The sequence below is a fragment of the Pelodiscus sinensis genome, chromosome 5 (assembly GCF_052426305.1).
Source record: "Pelodiscus sinensis isolate ZL-2025 chromosome 5, ASM5242630v1, whole genome shotgun sequence".
Classification (NCBI taxonomy): Eukaryota; Metazoa; Chordata; order Testudines; family Trionychidae; genus Pelodiscus; species Pelodiscus sinensis.
Window position 1 is genome coordinate 132,818,513 of NC_143056.1, and position 14,162 is coordinate 132,832,674.

Below are 14,162 nucleotides of genomic sequence, written 5' to 3' on the forward strand. Positions count from 1 at the left end.
TCAGAGTCTATGAATCTTTCCAACCGAAGTAAAAGCAAGAACCCCAGTGAACTTGCTGATGATGGACAAACTGTTTGTCATGATTTATATTTTTATAAAAAGGGAGAGAAAACTTCCCTTCTCTGTGCTAGTTTGGATTTAGTTGAGTGAGGACTGTCAAAGAGAAAGCAAAGACACAACAATTTGTCTTGGAAACGTTGCCCTTGCTCTTACTTCCTTTGTTGTCCCCTTAACTCAAAATAAAGCCCATTTTGACTGACATCTCCGTTCCCCTCCTAGTGCATGGAGAGAAACCATGTGACAATCTCCACCATGACCTGATGGAGCACAAGAAGGGCTGCAGGATAGCAGGAGGATGTGCTGAACTCCTGGGCTACGTCTACACTGGCCCCTTTTCCGGAAGGGGCATGTAAATTTCACCAGTCGTCGTAGGGAAATCCGCGGGGGATTTAAATATCCCCCGCGGCATTTAAATAAAAATGTCCGCCGCTTTTTTCCGGCTTTTAAAAAAGCCGGAAAAGAGCGTCTACACTGGCCCCGATCCTCCGGAAAAAGTGCCCTTTTCCGGAGGGTCTTATTCCTACTTTGACGTAGCCCCGATGTAGACGTAGCCCCGGTGTTTCAGCTACGGAAATCACACACTTCATATTTGCAATAACATGATGAAACCAAACCAGCTACAAAAAAAGAGGGAGCTACATTTGATGCTGCCTTCTTCTTTCCCAATACAAACAACTCCATGCATCCAACCACATCACATATATACTTAGACATATCATCCAGGTGCCTCCTTGAATTTTGGTGGGGTAAGAGCCTAAGGAAGTCTTGATTTCGATTGGGGCCAGCAGGCCTTTTTGGTATACAAATAAATACATAAGAAGAACAACACACTAATGAGCACAACTGCTATGCACCCTGCAAAATGACATTACAATGGGCTCGGAATTGAATTGGCCTGGTTTTCCTCAACTTGTCACTAAATTAGAACTCAGTGAAAAAATATTCACAGCCGGCTTAGGAGTTTATTCCTTGCTTTGTTCAGGGCGTGTTTCACCTCTGTGTTCCTCAGGCTGTAGATGAGGGGGTTCAACATGGGGATCACTGCTGTGTAAAACACTGAGGCAATTTTGTCCGTGTCCAAGGAATAGCTGGAGGTGGGACGTAAATATATGAAGAACAGAGTGCCATGGAATATAGCCACCGTGACCAAGTGGAAAGTGCAGGTGGAGAAGGCTTTGCGCCGGCCCTCGGCGGAGCGGATCTGCAAGATGCTGGAGATGATACAGATGTAGGAGAGGAGGATGATCACAAAGCTGCTCACTACAATGTAGCACATGGATGCAAACAGCACAACCTCACTGATGCTGGTGTCAGAGCAGGAGAGCGCCAGGACTGGGGGGATGTCGCAGCAGAAATAATTAAGGACATTTGAGCGGCAGAATGACAATCGGAATGTAAAACAAGTGAGTATCGATGCATCCACCACCCCAAGAGCATAGCACCCAGCCACCAGCTGGTTACAACGCCACCTGGACATGGTGACTGTATAGAGCAGCGGGTTACAGATGGCTGCATAACGGTCATATGCCATCACAGCCAGCAAGAGACACTCAGTATCTGAAAAAAAGACAAGGAGGTATATTTGCACAGCACAGGCAGTGTAGGAAATGCTTTTCCTCTCTGCTAAGAAATGCTGCAGCATCTTAGGGACAATTACTGTAGAATAGCAGAGATCACAGAAAGACAAACTCCGGAGAAAAAAGTACATGGGGGTGTGAAGTCGGGGCTCAATCGTGATTAACAAGATCATTCCCCCGTTCCCTACAATGGTGACAATGTAAATCAGTAGGAACAACACAAACAGGGGGACCTGCAGTTCCGGACGATCTGTCAGTCCTGAGAGAATGAACTCAGCCACCACCGAGTGATTTCCCTCTTCCATCTCCTCTGAGGAAAGAGCAGGCAGCTACTGGGGCATGTTGATATGCTGGGCAATCTATCGCGCTGTGGTAATGAAGAAAATGAGGAGAGATCAGTTTCTTAATGGACATTGCTACCACATCAGAAAAGAATTAAGTGCACAGAGCCAGATGCTCACAGCTGATCATTCCAGATGTGCCATACAATGCACACATTGTACACATAAAAGAACATGCAGGTTCATCACCCTCCCACAAAGAACATGCCTGTTCACTATTCCGAGCAGCAAACAGTAACTCATTTCACTGCCATGAGCGAATCAAGGCGAAACTATCTCAAACTGTAGAGATTATTGCTTACCTCATGAAGGGGTGAGAGTTAGCGAGTGTCAATATTTCTACCGTCTTTGGGCCAGGGGAGCTCTGTGGCTTGGCATGTCAGTTTGGGGTAAAGCTTTTACTGTGCTAATTAAGCTTTTCTGGCATCCAAAAATGGCATTTACATTAATCTGTGTGCAAACCCAGAGACATGAAGCAATACACCAGCTCGGTGACTAGGAAACTGCCGATTTTTCTCCACCAGCGAGGTGGGGCTGAGGTTTTTAGTGCTCGAGGTCTTGAAATCAAAACCTGCTGATCACTGTGGTCTATGTGTGTGTGTCTGTGGTGCAGGACAACAGAACATACCTTCTGAGGAGAGACATGAGGTGGCGTTTCCCTAGCGACAGACTCTGCCAGGTTGGAGAATTCAGGAGGTTTTATATTGAGATTTGTGATCTATGGGACGTGATCTCATAATCTACTGGGAAATTTATGCTCAGAGAGAAACAACATCTAATTAGTGTGCTCAGTGAGTTGAAGAGTAGCTCATGCTTTGGGGATTAATTTGGCCCACTCTTTTCTCCTGTGTTATTAAATAATGCACTTTCCTCACAGATATGGAATTTGAGGTTAGGTTAATTTCATCCTGCTGTTTTTAGTTCAAGCTGGGTTCTGAGAAGAACTGATCAAAAAAGAGTTGATTTTGTTCGTTGTTGGTGGATACCAAAAGCTTGTGACTGAAAACTTGATATTACAATGCAGAATTACTACAGGGTCCCTCAGATATCACATAGCACCAATTCTTCCATCACCAAATGCTAGCCCACTGCTCCAGCTTCTAGAACATGGGAAACAAAAATGTTCTCTCTTGTATTTTCCATCCATGAGCAAAGTGAGTTTTGTCTTGTGCCCACAAAACAGATATTAGACAGGATCACAAAGAAAAAACAGTTTCTTGCCATTTCAACTAGAAAGGACATTGTCTCAATGACATGATTACCTGCATCCTGCTTCAAAGACCTTTTAAGACTATACTTGAAAGATAATCCGCTGAACTGTCATTCATGCTTAATTCGATACTTTACACCTAAGCTTAAACAAAGACATTAATTATCTTACCCATTACAAAGATAGCTTCCGCAATTATCATCTCTAATATCATTAACTCACAGACATTTACCTTTCCCCCCATCCTCCTCCTGTTTTGAAATTTGATTTGTCCTTTTCATATGTGTTCATTTTTTTTAATTGTATCCTTTGGTATATATGGTTGTGACAATTTTCTTCCACTATTTGATCTGAGGTAGTAGGTCTGGCCCACAAAAGCTCATCACCTAATAACCCATCTTGTTAGTCTTTAAAATGCTACATAGTCCTGTTTTTTGTTTCAGCGACACCAGACTAACACGGCTACATTTCTATCAATATTGAGGGTGTGTGTGTTTATTCTGATTTGTTCCACCATGGCACCCAAGTTAAGGATTATCTTGTATATATTTTGTAAAATGTTATGGAAGAAAGAAGACTAACATAAGAGATAATTAACAGGGAGTGTGACTTTAAATGTTTTTTGATCCTAGGTCAAATAGCCATCTTCCTCTGTAGCCATTTTCCTCTGTTTATAGCCCTCTCCTGTAGCAAAAATGTATATTTTAGTATTGGTTATAAGTGTGATGTGTAATGATTTCATGCATAATGGCTTGCTTATAAGTTCTGTATTCTTCTATTTCTCTCTGTAATGCTGCAGTAAACATTATCTAATCATGAAAGACAAATTCATTTAGAATCATAGAATCATAGGGCTGGAAGAGACCTACGGAGGTCATCAGATCCAGCTCCCTGCCCAAACCAGGACCAATCCCAACTAAATCAACCCAACCAGAGCTTTGTCAAGCCAAGACTTAAAAACCTCTAGGGATGGAGACTCCACCATCTCCCTAGGTAACCCGTTCCAGTACTTCACCACCTGCCTAGGGAAATAGTTTTTCCTAATATCCAACCTAGTCTTCCCCCACTGTAACTTGAGACCATTACTCCTTGTTCTGCCATCCGTCACTACTGAGAACAGCCTTTCTCCATCCTCTTTAGAACCTCCCTTCAGATTGTACCCCTTGGCTATGTCTAGATTTTCCTCAAATGCCTTTAACTGAAAAGTTTTTCCGGTAAAAGCATTTGCAGAAAAGAGCGTTTAGATTTTCCGCAAAAGCATTTTTTGTGGAAAAGCGTCCGTGCCAATCTAGACGCGGTTTTGCGCAAGAAAGCCCCGATCGCCATTTTCGCCATTGGGGCTTTTTTGCGCAAAACGGTTTTTAGCTGTCTACACTGGCCCTCTTGTGCAAAAACTTTTCCAGAAAAGGGCTTTTGCCTGAACGGGAACGTCAAAGCATTTGCACAAGAAGCACTGATTTCAGACTGTAGAACGTCAGTGCTTTTGCACAAAATCAAGCGGCCAGTGTAGACAGTTGGCAAGTTTTTGCGCAAAAGCGCTTGTTTTTGCGGAAATACTTGCCAGTCTAGACGCAGCCATCGTCTGCATCACAAATTAAGTTGTGTCTTCTAGTAACTATTGATCTTGTCTGAAACTCTGTACAGTTGTGTGGTGTGAGTGGAGGAGTTGTGTAAGTGGGAAAGCCATCACAGATGCCCAGAGGAATCAAGAAAAAGTGGAAACTCTGAAGATAATGAGGAAACAGCCATTGCGTCTTGAGGCTGAATTGAATTAGCAGCACTGATGAACCCTGGAGACAGGCAGAGACCCCCCCCCAAGAGTGAGAGACAATGATGGGCAGTCGGACAATCACCATCAAAGGACAAATCTGGAGAACACAGATTAACGCCTTCTAAGGATGGATGATTGCAGCATGACACTACAAAACCCATAGACTCCCATGGGAACTTACATGTAAAAGAAGGGGGGCTCTTGCCATAGTACTCTGGGTTCAGTTCTGCTAGCTAAGCCTCAGAGGAGTATCAGAGCAACCCCGACTCCTCGCTCAGGCAGTCTTGTCTGGCCAGTAAGACTTATTTGAGCCACCATGGCCTGGTAACCATGCACCGTGTGCAGGACCTGTGTGTGTGTATGTGGGTTTGTCTTTATAAAGCATATGCTAACTGCTTCTCTACTGTATTCTCAATAAATATTGTACTTTTCCCATGAAAAAGATGTGGCGTGTATTGCCTTTTCCCATGAAAAAGATCCGGCGTGCTTCTTATAAGCATAACACTCCCACCAAGCTGTACTGGATGATCTCCCTTGCTGCAGTTTAAGCCCTTATAGTAAAACTTGCCTGGCCCTTGTGCTAAGGTGACAAGTCATTTAAAAGAATCATAGAATCATAGAATACTAGGACTGGAAGGGACCGCGAGAGGTCATCGAGTCCAGTCCCCTGCCCTCATGGCAGGACCCAGCACTGTCTAGACCATCCCTGATAGACATTTATCTAACCTGCTCTTAAATATCCCCAGAGATGGGGATTCCACAACCTCCCTGGGCAATTTATTCCAGTGTTTAATCACTCTGACAGTTACAAAATTTTTCCTAATGTCCAACCTCAACCTCCCTTGCTGCAGTTTAAGCCCAGTGCTTCTTATTCTATCCTCAGAGGCCAGGAAGAACAAGTTTTCTCCCTCCGCCTTGTGGCACCCTTTTTAGATACCTGGTATATAAACTTTCCTCCATTCACATACACATTTAAATTCTGTCTCTTCAGGATTGTCTCGTAAACTATGTGTAACTTTTGGCTTTGATGGCTTTGAGATTTGCTCCCTGAAGCATCTTTTCTCCCAGGAGAACGGCTGTGCAGAGCCCATGCAATTAATGTGGTTGCCATGGCTTTCCACATGGGAATGGAACCCAGAGGACCAGAGCACCAGCCAGTGTGCAGTGCTGTGTCTCCTATGAGGTCCTTTTAAGATGGTACTTGGATGACATGAAATAAATAAAGCCTTTTTTGACAGATCCCATAAACCTCGTTTTTTGAGGAATACAGGATCTGTCAAAAAGGTTTTATTTTCGACAGATATGTGTCTAGACTGCAAATTTTTTTCGAAAAAACTCAGTGTAAAAAAAAGTGGCAGCCATGTTTATGCTAATGAGGCCCGGGATATTTAAATCACGGCCTCATTAGCAATTTCAACATGCCTAATCTACATCTCTCTGTTGACAGAGGGATGCAGTCTAGACATAGCCCTACTGTACAACACCCTCCTGGAGAACACCAGCTCTTACAAAGTCTGTCCTCAATACTTAATTACCAAAACACACTACCTTCATTAAAACATCAATAATTATTTACTGACTGCAGAGACATTTTAAGTGAATATCAATAAAGAGACAGAAACTAAGGCTATGTCTAGACTGCAGGCTTCTTTTGGAAGAAGCTTTTCCGAAAGAGATCTTCCAAAAAAACTTCTTCTGAAAGAGAATGGACGCTCTCTTGCATGTGAGCTGTGATTACTATGGACAGAGTGGCCACCAGGGCACCTACGCTTTTTCCTCTTTCCCCTTCTTTCGAAACAACTCTGTCTTTCCCATTCATATATGCTTTTTTCCGAAAGATCTCTTTTGGAAAAAAGCTTCTTCCTTGTAGAAAGAGGTTTATCAGTGTTGGAAAAACTCCTCTGTTCTTCCATTTTCTATTTGTTTGTTTGGTTTTTTTTAAGACTGAGATTGCAGTGTGGACGTAAGTGAAATTTTTTCAGAGAAAGAGCCTTTTTTCCAAAAAACCTCTGGGCTACATCTAGATTGCATCCCTTTTTCATAAAAGGGATGCACATTAGACGTATCACAAGTGCTAATGAAGCGGGGTTTTAACTCTCCCCTGCTTCATTAGCATAAAAATGGCTGCCACTTTTTTTCAGCACGGAGCTTTGCCAGAAAAAAACGCCAGTGTAGACGCTGATCTTTCAGAAAATAAAGCCTTTTCTGAAAGATCCCTTATCCCTCTTAAAATAAGGGATAAGGGATCTTTCGGAAAAGGCTTCATTTTCCCGAAAGATCAGCATCTAGACTGGCGTTTTTTTCCGGCAAAGCTCCGTGACAAAAAAAAGCGGCAGCCATTTTTATGCTAATGAAGCGGGGAAGATTTAAATCCCTGCTTCATTAGCAATTGCGATATGTCTAATTTGCATCCCTTTTCCGAAAAAGGGATGCAATCTAGATGTAGCCCTGGTGTATACATAGCCTGAGTATTTGTTACAAAGGATAAAGAAGTAAAATGCAATTAATACCTAAGGGTTTGTCTATACTACCCCCCTAGTTCGAACTAGGGGGGTAATGTATGCATACCGAACTTGCTAATGAAGCCCAGGATTTGAATTTCCCGGGCTTCATTGGCATAAAGCCGGCGCCGCCATTTTTAAAAGCCGGCTAGTGCGAACCCCATGCCGCGCAGCTACACGCGGCACGGACTAGATAGTTCGGATTAGGCGTACAGATAGTTCGGATTAGAAGCCTAATCCGAACTATCTAGTCCGTGCCGCGTGTAGCCGCGTGGCACGGGGTTCGCACTAGCCGGCTTTTAAAAATGGTGGCGCCGGCTTTATGCTAATGAAGCCCGGGAAATTCAAATCCCGGGCTTCATTAGCAAGTTCGGTATACATACATTACCCCCTTAGTTCGAACTAGGGGGGTAGTGTAGACATACCCTAACTTAACAAGTTAAATAAGTTAAAATTGAAGATTTCTCTCATCACCTGCTTTTACAGTCTTACTGGCTGGATGACTTCCAACCCTTTTCCAACACTTCCTTCAGATGCTGTTGATGCCATGAGTAGAGAGAAAGGGAGCAAGAGCAGGGAGGGAGAAAGGTAGCAGGCAGCGATACATCCTCTCTTTGTAATTTTGACCCTGTTCAATCAGTTTTTTGAGGTGGGAGATCCAACTTCAATTCCCGCTTCAGACCAGGGCTGGACAAAGATTTGTCCTTGGGTTTCCTGCCTTTCCATAAAGAACCACAGCCCCTGAATAATACATTATTCCAGTCTGGGTTGTTCTCAATCTTGCTTTTCAAACTTGTTCTATCTTGGGCAACTAACACAATAACCACTGGAACAGAGACATGAAGTTGAGCATAATAAGAACAATATATTAATGAACGCGACGGCTATGCAGCCTGTGAAATGACATTGAATGGGCTTGGAACTGAATTGGTCTGTTTTTCCTCTCCTCATCACTAAAATAGCTCTTAGAAAAAAATATTCACAGATTGCTGAGGTATTTATTGTATGCTTTGTACAGGGCGTGTTTCACCTCCTTGTTCCTCAGGCTGTAGATGAGGGGGTTCAGCATGGGGATCACTGCTGTGTAGAACACGGAGGCTACTTTGTCCGTGGCCAGGGAATAGCTGGAGGTGGGACGGAAGTACATGAAGAGGAGAGTGCCGTAAAGGATAACGACCATGATCAAGTGACAAGTGCAGGTGGAGAAGGCTTTGCGCCGGCCCTCGGCAGAGCGGATCCGCAAGATGCTGGAGATGATACAGGCATAAGACAGGAGGATGATCACAAAGCTGCCCATCATAATGTAGCACATGGAAGCAAACAACACAATCTCATTGATCTGGGTGTCAGAGCAGGAGAGTGTCAGCAAGGGGGGGATGTCACAGCAGAAGTAATTCAGGACATTGGAGCGGCAGAATGATAGTCGAAATGTAAGACATGTGAGTAGCATTGAATCCACCAAGCCCACAGCATAGCAGGCAGCCACCAGCTGATTACAACGCTGCCGGGGCATGGTGACCGTATAGAGCAGTGGGTTACAGATGGCCACATAACGATCATACGCCATCACAGCCAGCAAGAGACACTCGGTATCTGCACAAGAGACAAAGAGGTATATTTGCACAGCGCAAGCAGTATAAGAAATGCTTTTCCTCTCTGCTAAGAAGTTAAGCAACAGAGTAGGAACAATTACCGAGGAATAGCAGAGATCACAGAAAGACAAACTCCGGAGGAAAAAGTACATGGGGGTGTGAAGTCGGGTCTCAATCGTGATTAACAAGATCATCCCCCCATTTCCCACCATGGTGACAGCATAAATCAACAGGAACAACACAAACAGGGGGACCTGCAGCTCTGGACGATCTGTCAGTCCTGAGAGAATGAACTCAGTCACCACCGAGTGATTTCCCCTTTCCATCTCCTCAGAGCAGAGATCAGGCAGCTACAGGGACATGCTGATGTCTTGAGCAACCTATCGCTTAGTGGTAATGAAGAAAGAGAAGAGACATTTGCTTCTTAATGGACACAGGTTTCTGATCAGGGAAGGGTAAAGTCAGAGGTTCACAGCTGGTCTTTCTGGTTATTCTGACAATGCACACACTGTACAAATACAAGGACACACAGGTTAATCACCCTCCCACACAGAACATGCCTGTTCACCATTCCGAGCAGCAAATAGTAATTCATGTCAGTGCTGTGAGAGAATCAGGGTGAAACTATCTCAGACTGCAGAGATTATTCCTTAGTTTGTGAAGTGGTGAGAGTTAATGAGTGTCAATCTTTCTACCCTCTTTGGGCAAGGGGAGCTCTGTGGCTTATCATGGCGGTTTGGGGTAAAGCTTGTGTGCTCTGCTAATTAAGCTTTATGGCATCTAAAAATGGCATTTACATTAATCTGTATGGAAACCCCTAGGCTATGCCTAGACTACAAGCGTCTTTCGAAAGACAGCATCTAGACTACAGCCAGTACTTTTGAAAAAGCGAGCCACTTTTTCGAAAAAGAGCACCCAGGCAGCCTGGATGATCTCTTTCGAAAAAGCACAGTTTCCATTACATAGCATCTTTTTTCAAAAGAGCGCTTTCAAAAAAACGGCGTTCTTCCTCCTAAAATGAGGTTTTCCACAGTCGAAAAAACTGCTGCGTTCTTTTGATTTACTTTCAAAAGAACACGGCGGTAGTCTGGATGAAGGGGAAGTGTTTTTGAAAAAAGGCCACTTTTTTCGGAAAAAATCCCGTAGACTAGAGACACATCCCCAGAGACATAATGCAATGCACTTGCTTCCGTGACTAGGAAACTGACTATTTTTCCTAGACACGAGGTTGCTCCTTTAACTCAGAAGGTTGGAGTTGGGGCTGAGGTTTTTAGTGCTCGAGGTCTTGAAATCAAAACCTGCTGATCACCATGGTCTATGTGCATGTGTGTGTGTCTGTGGTGCAGGACAACAGCACGTACCTGCTGAAGAGAGACATAAGGTCGTGTTTCCCCATCAACAGACACTGCCAGATTGGAGAATTCAGGAGGTTTTATACTGAGATGTGTGATCTATGAGACTTGATCTCATAAGCAACTGGGAAATCTATGCTCAGAGAGAAACAACATCTAATTAGTGTGCTCAGTGAGTTGAAGAGTAGCTCATGCTTTGAGGATTAATTTGGCCCCGTCTTTTCTCCTGTGTTATTAAATGATGCAATTTCTTCACAGATCTATGGAGTTTGAGGTTAGGGTTAATTTCATCCTGCTGTGTTCAATTCAACCTATTTTCTGAGTAGAGCTGATCGAAAAAGTTTTAATTGGTTTGTTATTGGTGGATACTGAAAGCTCATGGCTGAAAATTTGATATTACAATGCAGAAATACCATGGGGTCCCTCAGGGTATGTCTACCCTGCCACCCTAGTTCAAACTAGGGTGGCTAATGTAGGCATTCACACTTGCAAATGAAGCCTGCAAGGAGGTTTAACGGTAATTCGAATTAGGAGCTTTAATTCGAACTACCTAGTCCATGCCACGTGTAGCCACGGGCAGGTAGTTTGAACTACAGGGCATTTAAAATGGCGGTGCCCGGGAACATGCAAATGAAGCCCGGGTTATTTAAATCCCGGGCTTCACTTGCAAGTTCAAATGCCTACATTAACCACCCTAGTTCGAACAAGGGTGGCAGTGTAGACATACCCTCAGATACCACATGCCCGCACTCTCTTCCATGGGCCAGACTCCCACAATAGCAAGTGTTAACCCACCGCTCCTCGTAATAGAACATTTTGCTTCTCATGGTATGTAAGAAAGTGGTGACCGTTTCCCTAATTCTATGCTATAATCCAACCTTTTTCAGATTCACCAAAGACCCATCTGCATGCATCTGACAAAGTGGGTCTTTGCCCACAAAAGCTTATGCTCCAACACTTCAGTTAGTCTATAAGGTGCCACAGGACTCCTCGCCGCTTTTGCAGATTCAGACTAACATGACTACCCCTCTGATACTCTAATAACATCAATAAGCTGTTCCAAGCTTATTAAAGTGGGGACAAAACAGTTCTTCAGAGACAAAATGCAAATTGGTGCCCTTAGCAAGGTGTCAACAAAATGAAATGAGCACCAAATGGTTGTTTCCATCATTAGAACCTCTTAGGTCTTGCTTACGCTTAAAAATTAAATCAACCAAGTTCTGTCACATAAAGCTGGAAAAATAGTCCCACGTCATATGAGTTATTTATCCCTTGGCCTCACTAGAGCCTTCAGAGGAGTGGATGTAGATTCCATCCATGTGAAAAGCATCTACATTATGGTGCTGCTGTAGCAGCATAGCTGAGTCATTGTAGAGACGTTAGTGTAGACATTCCCTGTCACTCCTCTCCCACCTCAGATAACACTTTGGAATTGGTAAAGTTAAAAAGTGTCCTCTCAGGGTAATTCCTTTCTTCCCATCACAGGCCTTGTGGATGAGAGGGAAGTGGTAGATAGGCTACACCTAGATTTTAATAAAGTATTTGATACAGTCCTGTATGACGTTCTCGTTAATAAACTAGGTATCCACAACCTAGATGGGGCTACTATAAGGTGGCTGCATAAGTAATTGGATAACTGTTCACAGAGGCTGTGTCTAGACTGGCCACTTTTTCCGGAAAAGTAGCCGCTTTTCCGGAAAAACTTGCCAGCTGTCTACACTGGCCGCTTGAATTTCCACAAAAGCACTGATGATCTCATGTAAGATTGTCAGTGCTTTTGCAGAAATACTATGTTGCTCCCGTTTGGGCAAAAGTCTTTTTCTGAAAAACTTTTGCGCAAAAGGGCCAGTGTAGACAGCAGAGATTTGTTTCCCGCAAAAAAGCCCCGATTGCAAAAATGGCGATCGGGGCTTTTTTTCGGAAAAACGCATCTAGATTGGTCACGTACGCTTTTCCGCAAAAGGTGCTTTTGCAGAAAAGCGTCCTTCCAATCTAGAGGAGCTTTTCCGAAAATGTTTTTAATGGAAAACTTTTCCGTTAAAAGCATTTCCAGAAAATCATGCCAGTGTAGACGTAGCCAGAGAGTGGTTATCAAAGGTTCATGAGAAGTGATATTTCTGCTCTTGTCTGCACTGATTAGGCCTCAGCCATGTCCAGTTCTGGGCACCACATTTCAGGAAAAATGTGCAGACATTGGAGAAGGTCCAGAGAAGGGCAACAAAAATGACTAAAGGTCCAGAAAACATGAGCTACAAGAGAAGATTGAAAGGTCTCAATTATTTTAGTCTGGAATAGAGGAGATTGAGAGGGGTCATGATAACAGCTTTCCATAACCTAAAATGTTATCACATGGAGGAGGGAGAAAATGATTCTCCTTTGTTTTTGATGATAGGACAAGAAGCAATGGGCTTAAATTGCAGCAAAAGGAGGCTTAGGTTGGACATTAGGAAAAAGTTCCTAACTGTCAGGGTTCTTAGACACTGGAATAAATTGCCCAGGGAGATTGTGGAATATACTTCACTGGAAAATGTTAAATAGCAGGTGACACACACACCTCCCGAGGATGGTACTTGCTTCTGCCACAATTGCAGGGGGCTGGGCTGAGTGACCTCTCCAGATTCCTTCAATTTCTGAGATTCTGTGATTCTATGAAGGGCTCACTTCCGCTTCATTCAACCGCCAAAATGCTCTCAAACTGGCCCCTGTGCCCATGACTTGGTGGTACCTCTCTGCCTGAGGTAGAAGTTGTTACATTCGGCTTTGTTGGCTTTGAGTGTTGCTCCATGGAGAACTTTGCTCCCAGGAGACCAGCTGTGCAGAGCCCATGCAATGACTGTGGTTGCCATGGTTTTCTGTGTGAAATGGAACCCAGGCTGTGTCTAGACTCAGGGGTTTTTTCGAAAAAAGTAGCCTTTTTTCAAAAAAACTTCACCTGCGTCTAGACAGCAGCCGCGTTCTTTTGAAATTAAATCGAAAGAACGCGGCTTTTCTTTCGACGGCGGTAAACCTCATTGCACGAGGAAGAACGCCTTTTTTCGAAAGTGCTCTTTCGAAAAAAGGCGTTCTTGAATGCCAACAGGGCTTTTTAGAAAGAGAGCATCCAGACTCGCTGCTTTCTTTTGAAAAAGCGGCTTGCTATTTCGAAAGTACTTCTTGCAGTCTAGACGCTCTTTTTCGAAAGAGGCTTGCAGTCTAGACATAGCCCCAGAGGGCCAGAGCATCAGCCCCTGTGCAATGCCATGTCTCCCGTGAGGTCTTTTTAACATGATACTAGAATGAGATGAGTGTATTCCACTTCCTGTGTTGGGCACCTTTCCAAATGTCTCCATCGGTTATGTCCCAGTGTTGGAGTAGGTACCCTGAGCCAGACTCATCTCTCATTGGCACTGGTATAACTCCAGAGAAACGCCAATAATTCTGAAGTTAGAATGGAGTTCCCCTGCTGCAGCTTAGCTCAGAATCACAGCGACCCACAACATCCCCGATGCAATATGAGATTTGGACTCTTCTCTCAAAATCACTACTCCCCCATGAGGAATTATTGGGCAAATCCTTTCAACACAAGTATTATATTAAGACAGTGGATTATATTAACACTCAGGTGGAAAGTGCTTTGAACACTATTGCTTATAGATACTGGCTGCTACTTGTGACTATTTCACACTTTCAGGTCTGTACCAATGTCACACACATTTCTTCCCCACAGTGTCTTTACCTCTTCACCTGGATGGATCTAGACATCAGGGCTACATCTAGAC

At 43.8% G+C, this 14,162-nt stretch overlaps 2 protein-coding genes across 2 annotated transcripts; both read right to left on the reverse strand.

Moving 5' to 3' along the window:
- Positions 1-1,003: 1,003 nt before the first annotated feature.
- Positions 1,004-1,948, reverse strand: LOC106731572 (olfactory receptor 8U3-like). Its single transcript, XM_014570577.3, has one exon. The coding sequence runs from the start codon at positions 1,940-1,942 to the stop codon at positions 1,004-1,006; it is 939 nt and encodes a 312-aa protein (XP_014426063.3). The 5' UTR covers positions 1,943-1,948.
- Positions 1,949-8,439: 6,491 nt separating this feature from the next.
- LOC102461935 (olfactory receptor 5AR1-like) lies at positions 8,440-9,378 on the reverse strand. Its single transcript, XM_006117271.4, has one exon. It carries the CDS (start codon positions 9,376-9,378, stop codon positions 8,440-8,442), a length of 939 nt encoding a protein of 312 aa, XP_006117333.4.
- Positions 9,379-14,162: the final 4,784 nt, after the last annotated feature.